Source organism: Amblyomma mixtum, chromosome 3 (assembly GCF_055824585.1).
Source record: "Amblyomma mixtum isolate Tamu chromosome 3, ASM5582458v1, whole genome shotgun sequence".
Taxonomy (NCBI): domain Eukaryota; kingdom Metazoa; phylum Arthropoda; class Arachnida; order Ixodida; family Ixodidae; genus Amblyomma; species Amblyomma mixtum.
Window position 1 is genome coordinate 244,176,550 of NC_143014.1, and position 27,531 is coordinate 244,204,080.

The 27,531-nt window shown below is 46.2% G+C and overlaps 1 protein-coding gene across 3 annotated transcripts; it reads right to left on the bottom strand.

Annotated features, from left to right (window-relative positions):
* Positions 1–7,519: 7,519 nt before the first annotated feature.
* On the bottom strand, positions 7,520–25,947 carry LOC149354211 (uncharacterized). Of its 3 annotated transcripts, none has more exons than XM_089583167.1 (6): positions 25,834–25,947; positions 22,650–23,194; positions 19,375–19,554; positions 17,712–19,297; positions 9,429–17,502; positions 7,520–8,977 (listed from the first exon to the last, which is right to left on the bottom strand). In XM_089583167.1, exons 2-4 carry the CDS (start codon positions 23,190–23,192, stop codon positions 18,584–18,586), a joined length of 1,437 nt encoding a protein of 478 aa, XP_089439293.1. In that variant the 5' UTR covers positions 23,193–23,194; positions 25,834–25,947; the 3' UTR covers positions 7,520–8,977; positions 9,429–17,502; positions 17,712–18,583. The 3 variants fall into 3 exon arrangements, with proteins under 3 accessions (XP_089439293.1, XP_089439292.1, XP_089439291.1); XM_089583166.1 differs by having other exon boundaries at positions 9,429–9,553; positions 16,183–19,297; XM_089583165.1 differs by having other exon boundaries at positions 9,429–19,297.
* Between the last annotated feature and the right edge of the window lie 1,584 nt (positions 25,948–27,531).

Genomic DNA, 27,531 nt, shown 5'->3' on the forward strand with positions numbered 1-27,531 from the left:
TCGGATAACCGTGCGTTCTTTTTCGCACAGTTAAAACCAAGCCCAAGGGCGCTGGGCTATGGTTGCAGCGCAAGAGCTGAGGATTAAGCTCCCCGCCGATTCCCCCCCCCCCCCCCCCAAAAAAAAAGATAAAAAACGGAGAGGACACACAAGCTCCACCTTACGGGTATGACGCGATAGCGTAGTGGGTTAGGCTTTTCATTCTGAGCAGTTTGACACCTTAGAACACATTTTTCATATCCATTACACACTAACTTTTCGTAATTAGCATCATCTAGCATTGCCTTTCCATCCTGAGCACCTTTGAACACACTTTTTCCAATTTTTTCATTACTTTAATCAATCAATAACAATTATTTCATTAACTCGTCATCGCCTAGCTATCACACACCAATCAATCACTAGAAGCACAAATTACCATGATGAGATTTTTTTTACGCAGTCCCTGATTATTTACAACACGTAGTGCCAACTATGCCAATGGTTTTTTCCAAAGAACAAGCTGTTTACATTGTTGCGTAAAAGGTTCTTCCGAAAGTCGTGAAAAGGTCTATGGAGTATACGAAAGTTCCACACGTCATGGCCCAGCGAATGCTGTTGTGCAGCTTTACTTCTTCGAGTAGTACCATAGGCACCCACTGCGAGGAGGCTAGAGGTCTCTAGCTGCCCCCCCCCCCCCCTCCCCCCCCCCCAGAGGTTGAATGGTGTGGTCAGGGGGCAGCTTATCTTCTTTCGTACAGTTTTGGACAAATTAATTAAAGACCTAAAGTTGCCTAAACAGCACAGCCTTAAACCGCCACAGGTACATAGATTCACCAACGAAGGGCGACAATACTAAGCGTTCTCAAGGCTCTTACAGGCAACTGGAGCTCACTGAACACCTGTTCGAAGTCTCTATGCGGAATCAAATGACTGGCCACTTGATAAGTGCAGGTTTTTCTTTTGTGCTTGCACACAGTCTTTTTCAATACTTCGAACTAAACACTGAGATCATGTTTTGACCCAAAATATCAACTATGAGCGTACCGTTCAAAATAACTTTTCTGTAACTCCACTTTTTGCTTTTCTCATGAACAGTGCATCACAACACTAGTTTTTGCAATCTCAGCATGAATAACCTTAATTTTCTACGTAACAAGGTAACAAGCGGGTGCTCCCAAGAAGTGACGGAATTCAGAGCCAACACAAACCTGAGCAAACCTTGTGAATTTAAATCACATAGCGCTTTTCCATGGGCACACAGAGCCGACACGGAAAATAAATCTCAGTGACATCATGGACAATTTTATGTGGAGATCAACTGTGCAAAGAAAGGCGTTCTTGATTTCGTAGTAGCCTTTGTATAAAACGAAGAACAGTAAAGTAAAGTAAAGTAAAGTACACTAGCTTTCTTGAAGCTATCACAATTGAAATTAATCCCTCCTATAAAATCAGCATCTAATTCCCTGTGTTGCTACTTCCAATTACAACCTTTGCTCTTTGATTTCTGTTTATGTCTTTTGTTTTGTACCCAGTTTGGTGGTTCGTTTACAGTTTTTAAGAGACAAAGAGCTTTTAATCCATCTTTAAATTTTGGATTGTTAGCACATTGTGTAAATGTTTGTAGAGCCCAATGTTTCTTAGACATGAAAAGTTTAAATATCTTTTTAGTTTTGCATTGTTAGCTTATTGTTGTGGTGTTGTTTGTGTTGCCCCGTGAATTTTACAAATGAAGAATGAGTCCGCGATATACGAAATTGTTAGCTTGTTGTGGATATGTTTGTGTTGTTCAGTGTTTCCTTTCACTTCTAAGGATGTTATGAATGTCTACCTACAGTTTAGGTATGTTTCAGCTGTTTTTGTTAATTAATTTATTTATTTAGTACTTTAAGAACCATGGGGTCATTTTGTCAAGCATATTTGCTCAACTAGAGACAAAACTGATGTTTACATGTATAGTGCAAAAGGACCCCACCCCCATCCCCCGGCAGACTGAAAACTCGCAGCCTATGACTAGTGCATTGACTCCCAAGTCATCTCAGTATAACAAAGTGGATCAGTACACTAAAGTAGATATATTACCCAATGGAATACATTTTACACATGAAAATATTTTGCATGTAACAATATTTCTCAGCAGGAAGTGCACTTGGACAGCTTGAATGCATGCACTGTCAATGCTAACCCGACAGCCTGTAGCCACACAGCAACTACGAATGGGCAGGCAATGGTATTCTAACACAAAGACCGGTTCCAATATAAATGTAATTTGAGAACAAGCATTTAAGCACCATGCGTTGTTCCGCTACTACGGTCATCACACAAGAAGGTAGGTACGGTAACTATCGACTACCAGGCTGAGCACTGTGACCGCAAGAAGAGTATCAATCACTCAGACGGAACCATAGCAGCAAACCTGAGTGTATGAGCCCCCATCAAGAGGAGCTTTGCAGATGCACATCCACCTCTGGAGATGGACTGGACATGCTTTGACTGAAGAAGAGATCTGCAACGTAAAGTATCAGATCCATGTTGAAAATGAAGGCCCTTACAGATGCACATTCTCATGCTGGAGATGGACTGAACATTCACTGACTGGAGAAGACATCTGCAAACTAAAGTACAAGCACTATGTTGGAAATAAGGACCAGGTGCACATTCCCAGCCTGAAGATGAAGATAGTTTGACTGGAAAAAGACATTTACAGTCAAACCTCCCTATACCGAAATGGATTGTGATGAAATAATGGATATAATGAAGGAGTGGCTATTCCCCATGGAGGCTCCAATATAAGCCCATATAACTGATATCTCGGTTTTACAAAGTAAAATGTTTGTGCAATGGCATATAACGAATGTCCAAATGAACCGCATTGGCCATTTGACGCTAAGTATAATGGTTTTTAACAATTCCCAATGCTTCCATGCCAATTTTGTGCACAGAACTGCAATCGCCGCGTATTACCTGCTCTGCCGAGTAGTGCATAAAACATGCGGAAAACTTATCCTGTCTCAAGCAAGGGCCCGCATACAGCCTTTGTATGGACAATTTGTTAGCTTTCTTATTTTATTTATTCATTCACGTCACCCCTAACGTGAACCACATTCATGTGTGGTTTGATGCTGGCACACCATTCATCACCAAAAATTGAGTATGCTGTCCCTTGAATGATGCTGCACTGCGGAGCACATGGTCTACTACAGCTCGATACAGTTACCAAGGTTGCTGCAGTTCCCTCATTCTCCTTGCTCACACGACCCACTGGGAGCTCGCTATGCTTCGCTCTTTCAGCAGCCAAGTCTGAACTCCTTCTTTTATGTTGGAAAGACCCGAGGCCACCTCGTGCCCGTGGACATGCATGTTTGCATGGAAGGCAACGCAATCCTTAAAGTGTCCAGCTTTTGCATACTGAGCCCACATATACAACAAGATAGTAGTGTGGCTTAAAACCATCAACTTACTTAAGAAGGGAGATCTTCACCTCATCTAAGCACTGATCAGCAGCTGGATCACGTACATGGCCCCCTCTCACACCCTGAAATTAGCTGAAATTATAAAGATAGACATCCTATTTAGGAAAGCCTACAACACAGCCCTCGAGCTGCATCCCATGGCTTCCACTGAAAAACTTCACGCCACTGGAGTTGCCACCACCTGGAAAACTATCAAAGCTCACCTCACTAGACAACAATGACTCGAAACGTCCCAAACCAGCCAGTGTGTCCTTCAAATCCAGGACTACCAACGCTAACGCTGGATCAGTGGTCACAGCCTAACACCAACACCCTTGCCATTAGAGATCAGAAGCCAAATACAAGTTGCCCCTCTCCATAAGAACCTGCACCCAGAATGCCATCAAAACTGGCACCGAACACGGGCAGAAGCACAATGTGGCATCCACATACACATGAATGCCAAAAAGGCATTCATGTGTACGTGGATGCCACATTTGGTGCAGAAAACGTTAGTAGAGCGATCCAATCAATGCTCTAATGTGCACTGGGAGCTCTGAAGCTAGGCTGATAAATGCAAAATTCAGGCTGAGAAGTGCGAAATTACACTTAAAGAGGTTGAATTTTCCTGTAATAAATACTTCAATTCCTTATGCCGCCTACTATGAATGTGTCAAGTACACAATAACAGTGATGACTCATTCTGACATTTTTGTGATATGACCTGCTGCAGTGTGAGCAGCAACTTTCTTTCTGCTCTGCATTGGGCATGCCCTCTTTCTCTTTTCCACCTCCTAGTTGTGCTGTCCCAGCTACATAAGAAAGCCCCTAAAGAGCTTGACAGATCCGTTTTCTATGATGTCGGGCCATAAATACCTCATTCACGCAGCCTGCAGTCCAAAAAAATGTTCACTTATGAATATTTCACACCGCATACTGCCCGTAGCGTAGAATGCATGTTTATCCCGTGGAGCAACAATGGATTTAATTTAGACATCGACTCTTTGAGCCACAATGGCTTCGGGGCCTTTTGAGAACTCTCTTGGCAAAATTGAGATGCAGAGAGCACTCTCACAAAAGTATCGTAATTGCACGAATATACCACGAGTTTTCCCTCACTTCACTTGTTTCAGAATGCATAGCACTCTATATTCGAAACCAAGGGACAAATACAACGTGATTTTGTTTCCTTGCTGCAATTTAAGGTAGCCACAGCAAGCTTCACCACCAGACTACCAAACTACTAAGAAAAGCAAGCTTTGCGACGGCCTTGGGGCCACGCAGCGCACAAAGGGTAAATGAAAATTTTAACGTGAAAATAAGGCTGCGCAGGCTGCTGAGAAAGAGAAGGCACTGAAATAGTTCGGTGGAGTAGCAAAAAGAAAGAAGGGCGAAAGGAAACAGGACTGGGCGGCACAAGACATGACGCAATGGTGGCATGGCGCTGATGGCGGCTGCTACCGTTTTGCAGACTGCATTTAACGCATAGGAAGCTTTGCTGTGCACGTTGCACGCTCTTCTGGAATGTTGCCTCTGAAATGTTTACGTAATGTTCACATAAAGAAAATATGTTGCTTTTGTATATTTATGTACCATCTCTATTTTTCCAAGTTCTCGGTTGTAGTTGGCATGAACACGCTGAGATCGCATTATAATTAGATTTTTTTTTCACTTCCATTAGGTCTCAAACTGCCCACTCGCGTTATATTCGTGGTCGTGTTATTTAAAGCATGGTCAGTGCCCAGGACCATTCAGCTGCGCTTGCACTGACCAAGTGATTTGAAAATGACTACAATGAGAGCATGTCAGAACGAGAGCAGGTAAAAACAAGTGCAGTTTTTACCATGGCATAATTACAGGCGAAATTGCAGTATAATTGTGAAAGCAGTTGGGATACAATACCAGCTACATAAAAGGTGATTCACTGCAGAGCTGAAAAAAGCGTGCACAAATACAGAAGTGTATGAAACTGCAATAACGGCTAACAGATACGTCATGAGAAACAATGGACATGGGCTGGGCATTTAATAATAAGGCAACATAACCGATGGTCATTAAGGGTAACAAAATGGATTCCCAGAGAAGGCAACCGTAGAAGGGGGCGACAGAAAGTTAGGTGGGCAGATGAGAATAGGAAGTTTGCAGGGATAACGTGACTGTGACTAGTGCAGGACAGGGTTAATTGGGGAGACACATGGGAGAGGCCTTTGCCCTGCAGTGGGCGTAGTCAGGCTGATGATGATGATGTACCCGAAAGGTCCTGGGGGGAGGTTCCAGACGAAAGCCGCCTCACGTGGTCATGAAGGAGGAACCAGACATGTCACATGTCATCACTTGTTTGTGCAGGACAGACGAAATGAGATCTGGGTGCAGCACGGCGAATGCTACCTTCAATATCCAGCCCACCTGCAGCTGTGCACACAAAGAACCTGCTATGTCAAAGCGTTGTCGCATAATTCAATGGTAGGTGATTGAGCTAGCTGATCTTCATCAGTGACTTTCCTGAGTGGGGACTGAGGTGTTTGTACCAAATGTTCAGCAACACCATTATGCAGGAAGTCATGATGGAGTGCACAGCTATGTCATTCCATTTGCAATGCAGAAATATGTTGAAACAAGCAATAATGCAAGACCACAGTGAGAGGCAATGAAGCCAGGCAAGCCATGACTAGAGAACATCAAATGGACTCCAAATTGTGGCTTCTTAGGGCCACTCGAAAAGATTTCATCCATTTTGTAAAACCATCCTCTACGACAATGTGCTATCAACCTGTAAGAGGTGCTGTAAATTCTACAAGAAGGCACAACTGCAGCTATTGAGGAAATGGTTAAGGTAAAACTGGTGCTGATCAAGCAAGTCTGCGATGGTCGCAACATACAAGCCAGTGATAGAGTGTGGTAGTGGTATCTTCATCTACAGAAGGGCACCCACTACACCTTTCGCTCCAAGATTAATTTTCATGACACCCCATTCCACTTTGTGACTCAATTGCAGGATGGCATGGTGTAAATATGGAGCAGTTTTGACTCTAGTACCCAGTAATATGCAGTTCTAAGGAACAGAGCTCTGTTGACCTTGTATATAGCTTCAAAGCTGTACCAGATGTGTCACTACATAGCCAAACATCATCCAAAAGCTTCCCTGGGGTTTGATTGTTTAGTTGGCTCAGCCAGAGCAGAGGCAGGCAATACTCTTGGGTATGACTCATCTAGCATTTCATTTCACTTTATTTTTCGAGAATGTAAGTTACATCCTAGAGAGATGCAAGGGCTAAAAGCTGCCAAAAAGCAGCTTGATGGGGCCCAAGCACCTCAAATGGCAGTACACGACAGAACGCAAAAAAAAAAGGTTTACAAAGATATATAGGTTAGAACAAACAAACACAACGAAGCAAGTGACATATTGATTCAATACAATGAAAACAATGGCAGTTTACAGACGCACGAAAACAAAGAGAGGACCCCCCCCCAAAAAAAAAACACTTATTGTGCATACATGGCACCGGCAGACAAACAGAGGCACATAAAATGCAACCTGGCTATATATTAACAAATACATTTTTAACTCACTTTGTTTAACACTAGCCAAAACTTTGTATGTTCAAGCGTTTGAAGTTTATAAATATTTCGAAAATATGGAATATACCAGAGATTGGTGTTTCGAGTGTGGGTTCGATTCGAAGCGGTGCTTAAATGGGCAGTATGTACGAGGAAATCTCTATGCGCAGGAGAAGAATGGTAAAAAAACCTCAAAATGCGAAAAACATACATATGTTCAAAACGAATTATTTTATAATTAATAAAGGCACTTTGTGATGGAGAGAGATAAGGAAGGTTTGCAATGTAGCGGATCATTTTCTTCTGCAGAACCTGTATTTTTATCACATTTGTTTTTGTGGTGGTTGCCCAAACAGAGTTACAGTAATTCAAAACGGAACCGAAAAGAGCATGATAAATTTGAATTTTCACGTGAGTGGGAAGAAGCCATCGACATCGTGATAGAACACCTGCTAATGAAGAGAGCTTTTTACAAATATTTTCCACATGCTGATCCCAGCTGAGATGCGACGAGAAAGTAACTCCAAGGATTTTGTGGTTGTCAACAATTTTAATTTCTTGACCTGTGTATTCCTTCTGCAGGACAGACTCCACAGTTGGAGAAGACATCACCACTAAACGACTGAGTACTTCAGCGTTCACAATGCAAGCACCAGGCCTGTACTTTAGAATGTCTTTGTATGTTCACAGCATCCACATGGCCAACACAGTAAAACATGTTTTCTAGTACCACTTAATATATACTAAGTTGTGTGATGTTGGTGGAGGAAAATGCAAATGCCACCTGTGAGCCTTAAAGATCTGAAAGGCTACTATGACAGTGCAGGGCTAAAAAGTAAGGAAGTGGTGCTGTTGCATCTGACAGCTGAGGGCAGTGATGCTCTATATTTCATTAGGCACCTAGATGCTAGGCAACCCTCTTCATGGCACTTCATGCAACAGTGTCAGCCAATGAGTGGACTGGGCAAAAGGCAACTGCGCCATACAGTGCAAAGGGGCTAAGTAGCAAGCTCACTTTGTAGCAGGAGGCATATCCACTGTGCAAAGGTTATTTGGTGGGCTGGAGAGGTGCAGCAAAGGCACATGGCTATGTCTGCTATTGCCCTCAGTTACATGAACGACTTTGGGATCATCTTGAGCAAGTGAGCCTCAAAGGGGCACTCATGTGGCTGTTACTATAACAGCTCATCTAAGTATATCGCCTGGGTTCACCGAGACTGCATGTAATGGGGACCCAGGCCAAGGTCTGAGCAGTTTGCGAGGAAGGTGACAACAGAGGATCAGCACTGCGTGGCTACACTGACAGCAGTAGACTGACACTAAATGCCTGGCAGGAAGGCTGCACTTCTTAGGTGTTGGACATCTGTCGATAATTGGCAGTGCGGTGTAAGCACAACTGAAGAGCAACTAAGAACTAGGTTGTACCTTGCATACAACTGGTGTTGCCATTGTGTTAGCCAACTGTGAATGCACTGATGATTGCTCACTTCCATGGGCCCCATACCAGGTGCTTACTGGCTGTCATCTGATGGCACTTGGCTGCTCCGCAAAGTTTATTGTCGGCAGTGCAGTGAGTGGTCTGTGGAGACCTCGAAGCAGACTGCACCATACATTGAATGTCTTCGATTCAGAGGCATGCAGTTTGCTTACGACCGTGGCAGGCTGATACATCGGGCACTGTGGTAGCATGTATCTGTGCCATATGCGAAACCAAGTACAGAGGTGACGACGTTGGTGAAAGGGCACCGCAAAGCTCCGTGGGTGCTATGGCTGCATGAAAACTGTCCAACTAGTGCCAACACGCAGCACTACATGTCTGCGGGGTGCTGCTATTTTGAAGCAATGAAGACGTGACCACACCACACATGTATAAAACAGCTTGCCATTTGCAGGGATGCAGCTTGCAGAGAAGTAATATTCCACACACTTCATGTCCTTCACAATTATTCTTCCCACCCAAGATTTCCAACTTGTCATTGGTAGGCATTCTGAAGTAGGCCAGCACAACATCAGTCAATGTATATAACTCTTGTCATATGGGCTTTAACGTCCAGAAGAAAGTCCAGAATGGGCTTTAACATGGGCTACAAGTGACGCCGCAGTGGACAGCTCTGGATTATTCCCGTCCACAATTGTGGCCACTTCGATGAGGGTTAAATGCAGAAATGCCTGTGTGATGCCACTGCACATTAAAGAGCCCCAGGTGATGTCAAGAGATTCCAAGCAGTAGATGCAGCTCAGAAACACATCAGAAACAGGCCTCACTGTCACTGCAGTATCCACTGCTATGAGTAATGCAGGTAGTAGTGCAGGTCCCACAGCCTCCAGCACTCACAGCAGTCCCCATGCTGGCTGCCCTTGGCACCACAGTGATGGCACTGATAAATGATCTGCCTGGCTGGTGCACCTAAGAAAGGTGCAAGAACGCCTGCTACGTACATCTTTGCCAGGCCCCTGATGAGGATCTTGGCTAGCTCCTCAATTCCTTTGCCCGCCACCATGTGGTACTCGTCAGCAGCAAAAAGGTGCCTCTTTGGCACTTTTGCTGCATCCAAGAAGTGAAGCTGAAAACAAAAATAGAATCTGCTCAAAAATAGACCAAATTGAGGGAACACACAAACCATGGTGTGGGCCTCAACATCATCAGCCTGACTATGTCCACTGCAAGACAAGGGCCTCTCCCACAACTCTCCAATTAACCCGGCCCTGTGCCAGCTGTGGCCATCGTATCCCTGCAAACTTCTTAATCTCATCCGCCCACCTAACTTTCTGCCGCCCCCTGCCACGCCTGCCTTCTCTTGGAATCCACTCCATTACCCTTAAGGACCATCGGTTATCTTGTCTTCGCATTACATGCCTTGCCCAAGCCCATTTCTTCTTGTTTTCACCTAGCATGTCATTACCCCATGTTTGCTCACTGACCCACTCTACTTTCTTCTTGTCTCTTGATGTCACACCTATCACTTTCATTCCTGTAGCTTACTACGCTGTCGTATTTTAAGTTGAACCCTTTTCGTTAGCCTCCACATTTCTGTCCCACAGGTAAGCAACAGTAAGATACAGCGTTGTACACATCTCTCTTGAGGAACACTGGTCAGCTGCCATTCATGATCTCAGAATGCCTACAAAATGCACTCCACCCAAATGTTATTCTTCTAGTTACTTCAGTTTCGTGGACCTGGACCTGTCTGGACCTGTGGGCACTACCTGCCCTAAGCAGTGGCATAAATCCATGCAAATTTCAAAAGGTACATGTAGAGGTGGAATCATTCTGAATATGTGCATTTTATTTCTTTTTTTTAAAGATACGATAAGCAAGAAAAGGGATTTAACGGCATTAACCAATTGCGATGCTTTTAGCACGTTTTGATTTATTGCATTATGATGCCAAATATAATGTTCGAATGGGACAGTATAAGCAGAAGACAGAATATAGCACAGTGGCAGAGTTACCTTCAACTTTATTACGATATAAAATGCAGCTCACGAAAATTTATATACATATCTAGTCATCCCAAAAGTAAAAAAAAGATCACTAGAACATTCAACAGATGCCTCCCCGTTGGGTTAATCTCACGTTTAAACAATAAGTGATGAGAATAGCACCGGGCCCAGTAGTCATACACACAGCCATGCATACGTTGCATGAAGCTTTGTGTAACTTGTTAATAATTTATAACTTCTCAGGGGGGCCAACAACCAAAACACGGCTTTGGCAAGCACTGACAAATTTTTTCATCAGTTCAGTCAAGCTGGTATTGCTATAACTTCGTGATGAGATGCGCCATCGCCATGTACAACAAAAGTGCTCCTTTCCCATCCACTGGGTTTAGGATTTTATAAATCTACCAGCCCTGCTCAAAGGGGAGCTGCCTCCTTATTTGAAAAGAATACAATTCCATATTTCTCACTGCTGTACGAAGATTCCTCGCCATGTAGGTGAAAGTAACATTGCATACACCTCGACCAAAAATGCCTGTTCACCGGCTGCTCCCTGACCTGCTCGCTGAATCAAACCCTGAGTAAACAGCGATGTGCTCATAATGGGATGCTAAGCATCCCAGCTGGTGTATCTGTGAGGGGAACAAGTTACGCTTGCGCTAAAGTGCCGTTGTTTTTAGAGACTTCTCTCCTAAAGTGTTGCCTAATGAGCCTTTGAACAGGATGGCATGCAGTTCTCTTCTTTGAGCTGATTTTTTTGGTTGTGCCACACTTGAGTGGGCACTTGTCGCTGGTACAAACCTGTGGTTTGCATTCCTTGCTTCCTGCAACTTTTTCAGCTGCTACACAAAAGTTTATTCACTGATTTATGTTTTTTCGTTTTTTTTATGCAGTGAAGTTTCGTCATGCAAAGCAAATGGGTCTGCATGGGCCCAATCGAATGAGCACCGGGCCAGTCATTAAATTGATAGCAGTCGCAATCAATCCAGACCGAAGTAGTGGCAAGGGAAATACCGGCCCATGCCGACCTCTAGCACAGAGTGCTAAGTTATCTTTTCTAGCTTTCCTGGAACCAACATTGTGCTGGTTAAACATTCCAGCTCAGTGGTTGTGCTATTTCTACAGCATTTAAGCAGCATCGCTATCTCGCCATATATTTCCAGCCTCCATGTCCCTATACTTATGGCTCATAGGAGACGTGGGCCCAAGATGGTCAAAGAGACATCCATAATTTTCTAATCGAACCCATGGCTTTAAGAAACTGTGAGTTACGGTAGCATTTTACTGTGTTTTACTTGTTTCCTTTCTTTAAGTAACGATGGTTACCTGAGAGGAAGTATTTTTATCCATACCACCAAGGCTAGCTACACCTGTCAGTGCCCGTCTCGCATACTGTTAAAACATTACCCAGGTCCAAACAAGAGAAAGACCCTGAAGAAAGGTTCGAGGGTTTGCATGGTGCCGACTCTTTAGTGTCACATTTAGACACATTTAGTGTCTCTGTCTAGAACTCAGCTTGACTCGATGCCAGAAAAGCGGACGCTTGAAGTTAAATACAATCGCACATAGTCATGGCATGTCCCTTGATTGTTGTCAGATTGTAATTATGACAGCAGTCTGATCCTGCTGAGCCATTCCATGGAAGGGAAGAGTCCTTCTCGCACCTGTGGCTTTCCCATGTTGCGTGTGCTGCTTGTGTCATTCGATGCCGACCGAGTAGTCTATGGAAGCACCTCAGAGTGAGCGGGGGGGACACTCGCATGCCCTGACCCTCTCGCCCTCAGCAAAGGGGGTCAGTACCCCCTTATCCGCCCCCGCAATTTACACCACTGGCTCTAAGTAGATGTATTCCTTTACCAATTCCACTGTCTCACTACATATTGCAAACCGCCGTTCCCTTCCGAGACTGCTGACTTTAGTTTTCTGTATATTAATTTTATGGCCCACTTTCTCCTCTTCCTGTGTAAATAATTGATCATGCTTTGCAGTTTGTTGCCTGAGTCGCATTGGGTTAGTAATTTGTTGCAAGGCAATGTCAACAGCGAATGACAGATTACTAAGGCATTTTCTATTAACTCTTGTCCCAAAATGTTCCCAATTCAGGTCGCTAAATACCTTCTGTAAACACGTGGTGAATAGCATTTGAGAGACCATGTCTGTCTGACACTCTTCCTTACTGCAGTTTTCTTACTTTCTTGACAGAGGACTATGGTAGTTGTGCAGAAGCTATATTTCAGTATTTTCATATATGCCTCTTCTACCCTGTGATTAATCCCTGAATGATTGCTGAGGTTTCTACTGAACCAAGTGCTTTCTCATAATGTACGAAAAATGTTATTTACGACTGATTCATTATATATATATATATATATATATATATATATATATATATATATATTGTGAGACGGGAAACAGAGCGCAAGATGGAGCGAGCTTTAATGCCACCCGCAAATATGACGACCAACCCTCCAGAAAAGAAGATGAGCGATGATGATGAATATGTAGAGATGAAGATGAAGGTTGCGTGTTGTGCTTACAATATGTATATATATTATAAGCATCATCATCATCAGCCTGACTACGCCCACTGCAGGGCAAAGGCCTCTCCCATGTCTCTCCAGTTAACCCTGTCCTTCACCAGTGGCGGCCACCATATTCCCGCAAACTTCTTAATCTCATCCGTCCACCTAACTTTCTGCTGCCCACCCGCTGTCAGCCTTCCGGGCGACTGACAGCGAGAATCGAGAGCACTGCCTTTTGGAAGGAGTGGACAGCCTAGCAAAGACTATTACGAAGCCATCGTCAACACGAAAGAAGCAGGCCAAGATAAATACGGTGGATTTGTCATAGTACCTGAAGGTGTGTTTAGGAAAAAGGCAGGCCAGGCAATCTGTAAAAAATTTAGGTCTGTTAGCAGGAATGTAACTAGAGTAAAAAGTAAGGCTGTGAGGTTGTGCAATGAACATGGCCTAGCGCAGATATCAAAAGATATAAACAAGTGTACTGGCAATTTGTTACAGGTGTTTTTCGTAGCAAAGACTCATAAAGCGGATTTCTCATTTAGGAGGGTTGTAAGCGAAAGAGGCTCATGGCAGAACCAGGTCAATTTGTTTCTTCAGAAGCAGTTACAGAGGCTAGATGTGTTTGACCCATTTGCTACTAGAAATGCACAAGATGTAACAGGCTATTTGAACCAAAACCAAAATGTTGGGTTTATGCTTTCTGTCGAAGTCCAGGACCTCTTTTACTTCATACCTCATGCTGCACTGCTGCAGTATGTTAAATCGTGTGTAGAGGAGAACGGCGAAGTTCCCTTTCAAAACGCAACAGGAATGACTAGATAATTTTATAACTCTGCTTGAATTTTATCTTAATAGCACGTTTATAACTTTTGACAATGGATTCTACCTGCAGCTTGGTGGTATTTGTATAAGGTCACGTGTTGCCCCTGTCCTGTGTAACATTTTTCTGTCTTATATTGACCGTTCCCTGACAAACGTCTTTGACACGGCCAAAGTTTTAAAAGTTTTCTGATATGTAGATGATCTTTTAGTCCTTTTAAAGGAACAGGATACCTTTAACTACCTTGGCTTGATGAATGAGGTTTTAAATGTTTTTAGACTACACGGCAAAAGTTTAACCTTTATGCATAAGGTACCAAATGATAACAGTCTACGGTTTTCGGACATCAAAATGTTTGTCTTAGAAAAGCATCTATGTTGGATGTACCATCCCCGAGTTGCGAAACATCTTATGCTGTATGGGTCAGCACAGTTGAAGACAGTGAAGAGAGGCGTTGCTGCAATGTGCCTTGAGTCTGCACTCACAAAGTCGTGTCCGCAGAGAATGGGTGAAAGTTTCATAAAACAAGTGTCCCGGATGGACAATGCGGGCTACCCCTACACGATCCTGACAGCGGTGAGTGAAACTCTCAAGCAAAAAATTAAAGGGACAGCGTGCAAAAGGACCCCAAAGTAAGGTACAAAGCCTGTAGTAGCATCTTACATGCATAAGGCAGCACACAATTTGAAGAAGGTGGCCAATAGGTATGGAATGCCTATGGTGTTCTCAGCGCCTCTGAAGTTAGGCTGACTTTGCTCAATCCCGGCAAAAGAGAGAACCAGGCTGACCGGATGCGCCGAAAAGCATGGCAAGCCCTTTGTTAGATGTGCGAAAGGCGTTGTATATGAGATCCCACTAACATGTGGAAAGGTCTACACTGGAAAAACAGGACGCTGCATGAATGATCGCGCAAAGGAGCATGAGCGCACGTTAAGTGACAAGGAAAGTGGCACGAATTTGGCCGAACATAGCCGAAAATGCCATTGTAGGCTGCGATTGAATGAGATGAAGATTCTTGGTCAGGGCAGCAACACCGTGGCACGAGAAATAATGGAATCTTTCTTGATTAAGAATGCACAAAATTGCGTCAGCGATACATTTCTTACCTTGTATAGAAGCGAGTCAGCTTTGTTAAGATCTATCTTGTAGGGTATGATGGCGTTTACGTTTACCAGGCATGCTGTGGGTGTATCCACCGTGCGTGCACCTGATTGTCTTATATTTAGAGGTGTCAGCTTCTTAATAAACCAGTTGTTAGTTTGTGCTCATCCTGTCGTGTCTTCTCTCTTCGTGTCATCTTTTATGCGCATAACCTTTCATGGCATTACAAGTATGAAGTCAACTTGCCCGACAACATCTCTTGCTGATGCAAGAGAGAGAATTACAATTGCAACACTTTATGCATAACCAGGAAACGTAACCTCTCATTTATTAGAACACTGTTCACTCACTGACTGAGTTAATGGGCATCATGTTTTTGCATATGTTACCCACCATTATAGGTGCTCAAAAAGGAAGCTCTTCATCGGCCAACCTTTTTATGATGTGCACCAGAGTGTGAAGGTAAAGAATGACAGCAAGATTTTGCTCTGCCTTTGTTACAAAGGCTGTGAACAAACTGAATTTCCCAAATGCGATTGTTCTAGCACATTTTCTTCAATGGAAATGAGGAGATAAGTTGGAGAACTGGCACATATGTCACACACATACACAGCTACTGAAAACATTGCTCCATTTTGTGACGACAAGATCTCTTATGAGCATTCAAAATAACACATATTTTCAAGGATCTTTCAACAATTTTGCACAACTGTATGGTAAAAGTAGCCATGTTGCTGCATGTTATCACGAGTTAAAGTTTCTCTCGTGTGTACACAATGTTTTATACTGCAGTCCTTTCTGGTGCAGCAGTTAAGCACTTAGCATGCATGCTTGCATGAATAGCTACTCTGTTATGAAATGCTGAGAGTTAAAACTGGCGGACAACCGAACTAAATTACCTATGGGCGCAGACCTCAACTCGCGGACTGTTTTGCCCTGAGAAACAGATCACCTGACGCAGGGAAGTATGGATGCTGAGGTGACTGCAGCAGGGGGCGAGGACTGTAACAATGAAAGCCCATCTGGTCAGGAAAACTCATGGCGGAAAAGAATTGCGCGCCGAACAGTCGTTCAAACAAATGACGTTTGGTCCCGCTGAGGGAAAAGGGTGGGGGCCGGGGATACGAGAGCTCGCCAGTTCGCGGAACATGCACGCCTTAAACTACTCGGCTGTGGTTTGCCATGAACAAACGTCGATTCCCAAATGCTGTTGCAAGCCAGCACTGTTCATCTGGTCTTCCTTTTACTAGCCTTCTTGTGCTCGATCTGTTCATCCGAAAGGCGTACAGCAGCATAAGTCGATACTTACGTCCGGGTTGTAGCCGTCAACGCCTCAGCGTCCACCACGGCAAACCATCACAAGATCTTGAACGCGAACATCACAGGGGCCACCTCGCGCAGCAGTTGCAGGACGACGGCCTAGGATGCGAAATGATGATTGAGAATTCATTACATAAACTGCCAGAGATTCGACGCATTGTACAACAACGACGTACCTTCATGCTGTCGCAGATCATCTCCAGAATCACGTTCGACCTCGACAGGTCATTGCTCGCTGCATAGCGCACGACGTCTTTGCCACCAAAGCTTGTTGTGCACGCCTCAGGCTGCCATAATGGTCGCACGCTCAAAGTTCGCGCGGTTAACTCGCATTGTACGGAAGCAGGATGCCTGGGTACTTTCCGACACAACTCAAATGCACGCAAACATCGCAACCTAGGGATTTTTGAAACACTTAAAGGTCACAAGGCGCTAGGTTTTATGCGCTAGGGGGCTGATGTCTCCAGGGCTCCTTGCTAGGGGGCTGATGTCCACAAGGGCTTTTGCTCCGCTTAGACGCGTCCGTGAAAACCGGCCGGAGAAGCTTGGCCCCGCCGCGCACCGATGCCGTGTGGCGGCGCTGACGGCAGAGGCGCGGTAAGGTGAGCAGCCGAAATGTGCGCATCGCGTAGGTAGCCACCCTAGCGCAGGCTAAATTTCTAGCACCGATGCGAAAATGGGCTTGTTTCGCTTACCGCGCGTTTTTTTGTGAGTGTCAAAGAATGAATCTTTACCATAAAATAATGTTTCGTCAACTCGCATCATTATTCCCGTGGAATATGCTGCTTCACAAGCCCAGTCTGCATTGCATAGCTGTACTGAAGCGCGTTTTGTGCGTGCACATTTCGAGACGCTGCCCAGGATGCGAGGGACGCCGTAGTGGAAGGTTTCAGAATAATTTCAACCACTTGGGTTTCTTTAACGTGCACTGACTCTCTGCGTTGCGCTGCCATCGAAACGCAGCCACTACGGCGAGAAGAGCAGGTTGTAATGCGTGCCGTAGGACCTCGAAACTGCAGTCGCGTTGGCTGAAGGCGCCCCAACGCGCAAACCAGTTGTCCCCGATTGTGAACCTGTAGCATGTATGCCAGCTTGACGCTCACGTAAGCAATCTCCGACGATTGTAGACAATGAAGCAACACATATCTGGTCATGAAAACATTTATTTACAAATGAGGGGGGAAACTGTATGTATTTCGGCAGGGTAGGAAATACAGTAGGTACTGCGTCTTCTGAGAGGGCAGGAATGGAGCGCGGTATCAAGACCTCAGCTCCATTAATAATGTGCTTGAAGTCACGAACGATAAACCTAGAGGCAACAGAAAGAACAGACCATGGTGATCAGTTTGAGCTAGCGTGAAAGAGCAGGATGGGCATGCTGCGAGAATGTCGTGCAATGCGTTATGTACCGTCACACAGCACGCCGATAACACGTGTCACACTTCTGTTTATTCTAGACGCTTTCTACATTCCAATAAGTCTCACCCACAAGCCCAGCTAAAAATGTTGGCTACGTACCGTGAGTCGAAGTGTCTTTCGCAAACTGCAGAATTCTCCTCCAACGCCTTGTCGGCCCGTGGGATCGCTCGAGACCACTTGGCCAACATTTCTTGGCAGGCAGGGGCACGGAACAAAGAGACTTTCTCTGACGTTTTCCTGTATCCCGTGTCACACCCAGGCACAAAGCACCAACGCTCGGTCTTTCTTGCTGGTGGAGGCATCTCGCATGAGAAAACGCTGCACTGACAACTGCTACGATGTGCGCAACACCGACGCAGCTGAGAGGTTGAGCCAGGCCGACCAGGCGAAGCATACCCCGCCTAGTCTAGCCACCCTACCGCGCCGCTAGTAGCAGCGCCACATTTCCCCTGGCGGCATCGGTGCGCAGAGGGGTCACGCGCGCCCGAGGAAAAGCGCCGCGGTCTTCACACCTCCCCAGTCTAGCCACCCTAGCTTTGGGCTGGCTTTTCGTTATTTCCACCGGGTCGCAATAACGCTTTGGCTTGGATTTGCGTTATTCTCACCCGGTCGCAATAACGCCGGCCCATAACTATCGAAATACTGGCCAATCCACATCCAAAGTCTATAATCCAATCCAGAAAAATCCACAATCCAATCCATAATACAACAGAATCCGGAACAAGCCACTGATGATTCTAGTTCACTGTACCGAAACTGACTGCCGACTTTCGGTAGGAGTGGTGACGTCACACCCGCCCGCCATGACTGCATGAATGTTTTTGCATTGATGCACGTACGGTGTCGTGAGTGCATCGTTAAAGTTTTATTATATACGTGCAATTCACAGGCGAATAGCGCATTTCTCTTGCGCATCATTACAAAGAGGAAAAACAGGCAACACTAGATACTCCTTTAGGAAACCCTTCGTACTACAAAACACTGAGAGAAAATAGCGCAGAGGCTACGCGCTGGCAGAAGATCTTGTCTTGTACCGCGCAGTGAATGCACGCACACCACGACAGAGAAACACGGTCGCGCGGAACGCTGTAGTTCTCGAAGAAGAGCCTCACATCGTAGCTGTCCGTCACCAGGCGGCGCAGCGCGGGCAAGGCCCTCATCACGTAGTGCAAGTCTTCAGGCTCCAGTCCCAACTTGCGCACCGTCAGATCCGTGCTCAGAGTCAGTTCTTGGAGACGCGGAAACGAGATGCGGCCACCGTGAAGCTTGCAGAAATTCAGGAAATATGAGGCACACCCTTCACTGAGCAGGTGCAACTGGCGCAGCCTACCGCTGGTGGCCACCAACAGTGACTGGGAACACGCCACTGACAGTCGCGTGCTAAACTTGACGGCTTCGAGGCGGGGGAAAGCATCGAGTCCCAACGCGACTTCGTCCATGGGTCCTTCGCAATCCACTAAGCTTAGGCTCTTGAGCTGTGGACAAAGCCTTGCTATGGCAGGGAGCCGCAGGCCAGCGAAGAACTTCAAGGATAGTTTCTCCAGCAGAGGCCATGTCTCCAAGACCTGCTGAAGGGTCGAACTGACATCAGTGAGGAAGAGTGGAGGTCCCAGCTTCAGCGACAGACTGCGAAGGTTTCGGAAAGATGAGACGGCAACCAGTGCTTCCTGGGATGTGATGACCACCTGCAAAGAGGGGGTGCACCATTAAAACCGGGGCTAAAGGCTGTACACCACCATGCGTGAAGATCGGATGCACGTACCACCAAGTGTTCCACGTGCCTGTAGGTCCTTGCTGCATGACGGACGTCTTCCACGGTCGCCATGACTGCATGCCCACAGCGGTAAGAGACCGCCGAAGTGTACAGAGGGAGATGGGTGAAACCTCTCATTCCCTGATTCACGGAAGCCTCCAGGATGTGGATGGAGTCAATGCGGCACAACTGGGCAGATGTAGGTTAGGGATCAGGAGTGGGGATTGTTATGCAAATCAGAAAAGAAGACAATTCTGAGGGCACCTAAGTCTGCTTCCGTGGAGGAATGCCAAAGCATGTCTTTTCAGGAAGGGAAAGGGCGCAGAAGCGCTCAAATCTCGACATCTCCATCTCGGTGGACACCTCAAATGAACCTTAAAGCATGCAACTGAATGTGCAGATGTCGTCAGTCTAAACACCTGTCACAAGTTAGAAATTGAAAAGAAATTGAACCACCCAGCCACCACGGTGGCTCAGTGAGTGGTTATCATGCTCGGCTGCTGACCCGAAAGACACAGGTTGGATCCTGGCCGTGGCGGACGAATTTCGATGGAGTCGAAATTCTAGAGGCCCGTGCACTGTGCAATGTCAGTGCACATAAAAGAACCCCACATGGTCGAAATTTCCAGAGCCTTTCACTATGGCATCTCTCACAGCCTGAGTCGCTTTGGGACGTTAAACTCCATAACCCCCACCAAATCGAACATTGGATTTTGAGAAAGGAAAATGCGCAGTGTTTGTCTCACATCTCGGTGGACACCTGAACCGCTCCGTAAGTGAAGCGACAAAGGAGGGACTGAGAGAAGAAGGGAAGAAAGGGGTGCCGTAGTGGAGAGCTCTGGAATACCTTCGACCACCTGGGGTTCTTTAACGTGCGCTGACATCATACAGCACACGGGCGCCTTTCGCATTTCGCCTCCATCGAAACGCTGCCGCCGCGGTCGGGTAAGAACCCTGGTGCTCCAGATCAGGAGTCGAGCGCGCTAGCCACTGAGCCACCGTGGCTGGTGCAAGTTAGCCCCCAACTACACATCTCAACATCTCGGTGGACACCTCAACCACACCATAATAGAAAATGTAGTCTCAGAAAGCATGCAACTGAAGTCACTGGACCGAACCCCAGTCGCAAGCTAGCCTCCAATTTGACTAAAACATGTAAGCTATATGCAAATAGATATGCTGTGACACCACGCAGAATGCTGTAAGACAAACGGTTGCTCAAAATTTTGGTGAACACATTGAGGAAACTGCCACCACACTAGGGACAGCTAGTGATAACATTGCTGGGATTTTATCTGCTCCTGCGATGCTTTTTTTTTCTAACCAGCGTCGTCGCAAAGGCGGACGCGGGTTTTGCGGCGCGCGATTAGGAAGGCGATGGAGGCGAAAACTGTCCGGCATCGGTGTCCGTGTGGAGCCCTCACCTGTCAACCATGGCAAGAAGCAGGTGGTGCTTAGCAAGATTTATCTCTCTCTCTTCTTGTCACGGTTGGCAGGTGACAAAATGAAACAAAATGAACAAAAGAAGCGATTACATTATATCTGGAATAAGAAACGAATAAAAATTGGAATAGAGCAAAATTAGAATAGATTAGTGAGCGAAAAACAAAGGAATCAGACTTGAACTAGAATGAGAATTAGAACAGATTGGCGAGTGAAAGAAAAACTCATCGCAATTGTTCCTCATCATCCCGACTGATCGCCGCTAAATTGTTTTACATTCACATAACCGTTTCTTTTTTATGCCCGTGAGATAATAACGGACAGACCGCTAGAAGGTGCCCGCTATTAAGAAAACCATCACAGAGGCGTTGTACATAGTATTACGAACTGCAACCTGTACATTACCCTATACGTTAACCAGAATGACACAATCGCAGAAATTCAGGCAACTCGGATTTGCTGCAGTGAAAATTTCACAGAGATAATCTAGAGTGGCAAGGGTAGTCTTGAAGTTGCTTTAGTGGAAAGTTCGCAGAGACAAGTGCAAATTGCGAGGCGGAGGAAAGTCCCGTACTGTTAGCTCTTTCCGGGCAACCATCTTCTGTCCAGCATCTGTGGACGTGAGTGCAGAGGTACATATCTAAAGGCGAGCTAGTTCGACTTAAGAATTAAAGCTCCACAGAAAAAGGATAGTTTCCGTAGACCATACGCTGACAAACAAACAAAGATCTGCCCGCTTTATCGCCATTTTATTAATGTGAGCGCATTACATGGCTGTCACGTCATCAAAACATGTCCGCAATTTTGTCCTCACGATTGCGTCGTTCTCTGAAGATAAATGTGTAATTGTGACATATAGTGTGTGATAAAATGTTACTGTGGGAAAAAATTGGTTGATGAGATGTATTTAGTTAATTAATTAAATGCAAAAAATACACTTATACGTCAAAATAGTCACGGACCCCGATATAGTACACGGACGTCAGAACAGCCACGGACGTCGATATGGTATGTCGACGTTTTGCTTTTGTATTGCTCCAATGCGGGTCGCCGCAGTGATCTCAAAGTTTTTGCGGATGGCATATCTGTCTACGCCAGTCGCTGCGTGCGTCTCATGTACCCGACACAAATACCGTCCTCCGTAGATACAGTGGATTACATGTTCTTTGCTCGAGGTCTGGCTCGATACATGGGAGGACCAAGTGCATTTCAATAGAGGCTGCATAAGGAGACACTACTTAAGGTTGGGTCTGTTGAATGTTTCACAATCTCACTGCGGCGGATTTGTTGGCAGAGGCCCCCCCATCCAAATCCACGCGAAGCTGCTACTCAAGACGTGAAAACACAGCAATTTTTCACATACCGTTGTGAAGTGCGAGTCGTAGAGACACTGCAGTGTTTTCAGAACATTTTCCCACTATCGGCAGCACTTGTTTGTCTGTTTTATTGGGGGTTTAAAGTCTCAAAGCAACTCACGCTATGAGGGACGCCATAGTGAAGGGCACTGGAAATATAGACCACCTGGGGTTCTTTAACGTGTACTGACATCGCACAGTACACGGGCCTCTGAGCGACGAAATTGTGCAGAAACTTCAGATTTTACAACGCAAGTCATGCAATAATGAATATCCACATGTTTTACCCATTTGTTCTAGATGCAGCAAGACATGCTATGCCTAATATCCACATTTCAAGCCATGTGTTTTAATTGCAACTAGACTCGGCATGCTCCTCCGCCCTTTAGCTATCCATTATCAATGTTACTTTGCCGAGTACCACCACAGTTAACGAATTTCGACCGGAGTCAAGATCATGCACACAGCAGCGACAATGGGACATACCAGGGGACAAGTCAGCAGGATTGCTCGAACTGTTTCCAGAGAGAGAATAAGACACTCGTCGTCCGCACCCTCGATGCCTCCCACCAGTTGTCTCAACTGCGAGGACTCGACCAGCGGTGCCCGATGGTCCCTGCAAGGCTCGTCAAACTCCACGGCGTGCATGACAAAGTCGTGAGGTAGGGCGAGAACCTTGGCGTTCGGGAACATTCTAACTAGCTTCCAGACCTTGTCCCTGTTATGGACAATGCACACCTCCTCAGCATCTCTGAGGATGTCTCTCGCGACGGTCTCGAAAATGTCCGAGCTATTGAAGGCGATGCATCCGGCGAAGAGAGCCCCCGAGATCCTCGTGCCGCGCAGAATTCTCCTTGCAGCAACCAGGGACTGACGGTCGGTCACCAGCAGGGAGCCGCTGTCGTCCCCCAAGGAACATCCTCGAGGAAGCGGAGCGTCCCGTGACCACGGCGTCTCCAGCTTCAGGACGACGTGGTCCTCCACGTCCAGGAGGGCGTGTGGGTCTCCGAAACGTTCAATTCGTTCCATGGCTGCGAAGACGCAGAAATCTGGTGTCAAGATGTATATACATACGTAAGCAGACAGCTTGATAGACATGCATAGAGGAGAACATGTAAAAGTGTGAATATGAACCCTTCACGGCGTGAGCGGCTATACGGAGCCCACCCTGGGCAGTCACGTGGATGAAGCCCGTCCGAGGTCACTGATCCAAGCGGCCAGGAGATAAATATGAGATAACGAACGGAGGGGAGCGGATGATGAGAGAAAGAAGGGAAGAAGTAGGCAGAGAAAATAGATAGAAGCTGCTTGGAGCAGATGATTGAAAGAGGTCAAAAAAAAGAAACGCTGGTGAGAAGAGAAAGGAAAAACAAGAAGGCCGGTCAGAGGACACAAAAACAAGGGGAAAAAAATTAACGCAAGCTATTGTAATTTTTTTTTGGTTCTGTTCTTATTTCCTAATTTTAGAAGGTTTCGTGAGCACAGCTAAGAACAAATTGTCTTGACGTATAGGTACAGTAATGATTAATCGTCTCTTTTAGAGCATTACATCTCGCTCGTTCCTCAGTTTTGTGCCTGTCGGCCCAGTCCACAGTACATAGATTTTGAGGGCACCAAGATGCTACGGCGCGAGGCGCTTCGTGGCGTGTTTTACTTTTGACGGGATCGCTGGCAATGAGGCCCAACCCCCCACCCCCCTCCGGTGAACTTGGCAGCGGGTCAGGACACTGCCGGCTGCGCTAGTGTACAGTGCAGCATGATTTGAAGTTTGTCGGGTTCGTTTCGACCAAAATAAACGAATACATTTTTCTTGGCGTGACGGGCGCTTAATCTGCAATAAAAAGAGCAATACGCTGAGGCAGCTTATGGGTATCGGGCGTTAGCAATATCGAATGAATATTGAGTCATTAGCCATAATCGCTATATCCGGTACACAATTTTCGTTATGTCCGAATATGCATTTTTTTTTTATGCCAACGTATACAGCGCAAGAAGGCAAATCGTTTGACAATGCTTCGGATGTCCTACGTCAATTATGGACATTTGAAGTTTCAAGAAGTCAAGGCTTAGAGAACCAAAAGTCGTCGGTGCGAATCCCTATGATACGCTTGGATTCGACTAGTAATCTTATGCTCCGTAACGCGCTGAATCGTTTGATAGCACTTCGGATGTCCTACGTCAATTATGGACATTTGAAGTTTCAAGAAGTCAAGGCTTAGAGAACCTAAGGTCGTCGGTGCGAATCCCTAAGATAGGCTACGCTTTGATTCGACTAGTAATCTTATGCTCCGTAACGCGCTGAATCGTTTGATAGCACTCCGGACATTCTACGCCAATTAGGCAGTCCAATCTAACGTAATCTAAAGTACGACAGCACAACCTCACATTTTCGTTATCGTCTAGTGCCTTAAATCAGAGTGAATGCGTTAGCATCAGACCACTACGATTCCGGGTACTCGACGATAAACGAACTGCGCGCTGCTGTCTCAATCAAAATCAGTTTCCAAAATTCACGCCGCAAGGCGGAAGCACAGCGCTTTCCCAGTGCACGGTAGCCAACCGAAACACCTTTGTGGTTAACATCCCTGCCTCCCTTCTTCTCCTTTATCTATCTCTCTCTAAATGTAGGCGGATGTCCGTGCCAGTTTCATTTCTCCGTTGCCAGACTCTGCTTTCATAATACAGAAAGAAAAACAATATTAAAACCAGCAAGCGAGGACTGCATAAGCATTATAGTCGGATACAATTCAAGTCCCAGGCAGTGAGGCTACAACCACATTCGAGACCACCGAGCAGAATTCCTCCAAAACAAAAATCAGAACACATCTTCTCCTTGCCTATAAACAAGAAGCTAATCATTAGAAGAAATAAAAAGCAGAATAATTTTGATACATCTGGCTTGTTTGATTCACTGTTACACACTACTGTTCTTTTTTTTTTTCAATGCTTGTATCCTATATAGTTACGCAATAAGCACTATACTACAACGCTGCGCCGCACAGCGCTACTGTTTTCCTGTGCTGTTTTGACGTATACTAATGAGAGAGCATTACTTGGCTCATTGTGCGAAAACCTGCCGTTATCAGAAACCGGTGGCAGGCAGGCGTTCCGGCAGAAAAGCGGCCACCGAGAAATGAAAAAATTACTGCGCCATTTGATTTACTTAAATGCCACAAATTTAGGCAGCCGGCGTTCAATGGGTTCATTGGTCTTGGCATTGACAACGTTGTGGCAGAAACACGGAGTGCTCTCGCATGTACACATTGCTCAAAGCGCTTGCACTAGTATTCATGCACTACGCCTTTAGCAACACACTTCTAGTTCACTGTAGCTTCGACAACATCGACTAACACGAGTCCGCGATCAACATGAGTCCGCGACTAACACGAGTTCGCGAGGTGTAGCCGCGCAATCCATCCTCTGATTAACATGGCGGTTTAAAGAGGTCATACCATAAAACTCCTCTGCGGTGAATATAACCATTTGAGGAGCACAGCGCACGTGAGAAAAGACGTCAAACTGAATGAACAGCGCAGCTCGCTCTTCTCGGTTCTTTGTAGGGAGCGCCGTTATTCGCGCTTTACATGTCCCATGGTGTTACCAGCGCCTGCTGGTCGTAAAATGTGCGGTGACCACAGTACAACCGTGAAAGAAAGAATGGAAAACTCACCGCTTCCGCAGGGTACCCGCGCCGAAATCTCTCTGCGGAACAAATACGACCACGCTTGAAATGGCGGTTAGGGAAAAGGCAGTGGCTGGAGACACGCGCGTGTCACCAGCCAGGTAGGGGGGCTAGATGGCTGTTGACACGCAGATACCCACGTGACAACATAATTAAACAAAAGGGCGCATAAAATCGACATAAACTTTTTATAATATTCAGTTACAGCTTAAATACTCACCTATAATAGTACAAGTGTTGGGTTTTGTTTTAAAATTTGGTTGAAATGTTTTTAAAGCGCATGAGTTGAGGCGAGGCGGCGGCCATGGCTTGCGGCGGAGCTCGCACCGATGAACTGCAGGAAATGAATTGAATTCGGTTCGACGGCATTTAGATCGCCCATACGGAGATACTCGATGCCGAGCAAGCGTACGACAGCGTACCCCATGCCGTGCTTTTGACCTTGTTTTTACCTCCCTGTCGGACTCGGACCTGGGGCCTCCGCAGCGTCTGCTGGTCGACATTCTACGTCTCTGTGAGGAAAACACGGTCGTCGCGCACTTCGGGTCCTCGATCGGCCCCATCGCAGTGAAGAAAGGTCTGCGCCAAGGGTGTCTGTCGTCGGCGAGCATCGAGCGAGAGCTGCTTAGGTCGCACATCGGTTTCCGCCTCAGCTGGCATGGATGACGACCGCTGACTGCCGGGTAAAACTTTCGCGGACGATCTAGTACTGCCTGTGGAATACCCGCCAAGGATTTGCAATTTCTGCTGAGCGACTGCCAGAATGTGGTTACTCGTTTGAACCGACGGCTCAGCTCCAAGAAGACTGTGGTTGTCTGTTTGGCTGGAAGCAACACGGCGGATTAAGAATTAACCTTGGAAAATAAGACCTTCGCCCAGAGTTTATAGTTCCGATGTCTGGGAGTGGAGATGTTCGCCGAAAATCCGTTACTGCCTTCACAAGGCTACCGACAGGCTGCCCTTACCTTCCGTGGCGCCGATTTCATCAGACAGTGGAGAGCACGCTATGCTGAATCTGTGAGCAAGCAGACAAAACTGCGGAACACTTGGCTCTCTGCTGCCAAGGCCTGTCTAGTCCACCGCGGATGACAAATTCTACAGGCGTTTGGGTCTCCTTTTCCCACCCAGCTAGAGGAACTGGATCGCGATCACAGCAGCAAACGTAATGTCCGAGCCTCAGTGGAGACCATCGAGAAGCACCTTCCTGGATGGTGGGTGCTGTGTACCGACGATACTAGGAGCACCTCAATAAACACTGGTTGGGGCTGTCATGTGGCAGCAGTCACTGAAATGGCCACCAAGCTTACGATGTGCTGCTGTCATTGCTGTTCCAGTTGTCTATATGTGTGTGTGTGTTCATGCATGTGCATGCGTTATGTGTAGGGAGTGACTAGTTGTGTGTGCTATGTGCATGTGTTTGTGTACTCTGGCTGGGCACCACACCAGCTGTGCCCATCTGATTCAAAGGACAAGGCCACAGTCATCATCAGGCTGTCTCGACTAACTCAGCTCGCCACTGTTCCACAAGGGGGAAAGAATTATCATGCAGGATCTCAGAAGATTTGGCATGCATAGCAATTTCATCGAGTGCAATTTCTAACTACATACAGGGCTTCGATGGCACACTGTGCTCGATGCTACTCTGATGCTTCAAGCTATTGAAAGCAAAGAAAGTTCCCCATGCCC

What these genes read in the sequence shown, in the direction of transcription:
- LOC149354211 (XM_089583167.1), bottom strand. Translation starts at nt 23,192, where the DNA reads ATGGAACGAATTGAACGTTTCGGAGACCCACACGCCCTCCTGGACGTG. An exon ending in TCCTGCTGACTTGTCCCCTG is followed by an intron (nt 19,555 to 22,649) that starts GTATGTCCCATT and finishes ACATCTGCCCAG; the next exon opens with TTGTGCCGCATTGACTCCAT. An exon ending in GGCACGTGGAACACTTGGTG is followed by an intron (nt 19,298 to 19,374) that starts GTACGTGCATCC and finishes CCCTCTTTGCAG; the next exon opens with GTGGTCATCACATCCCAGGA.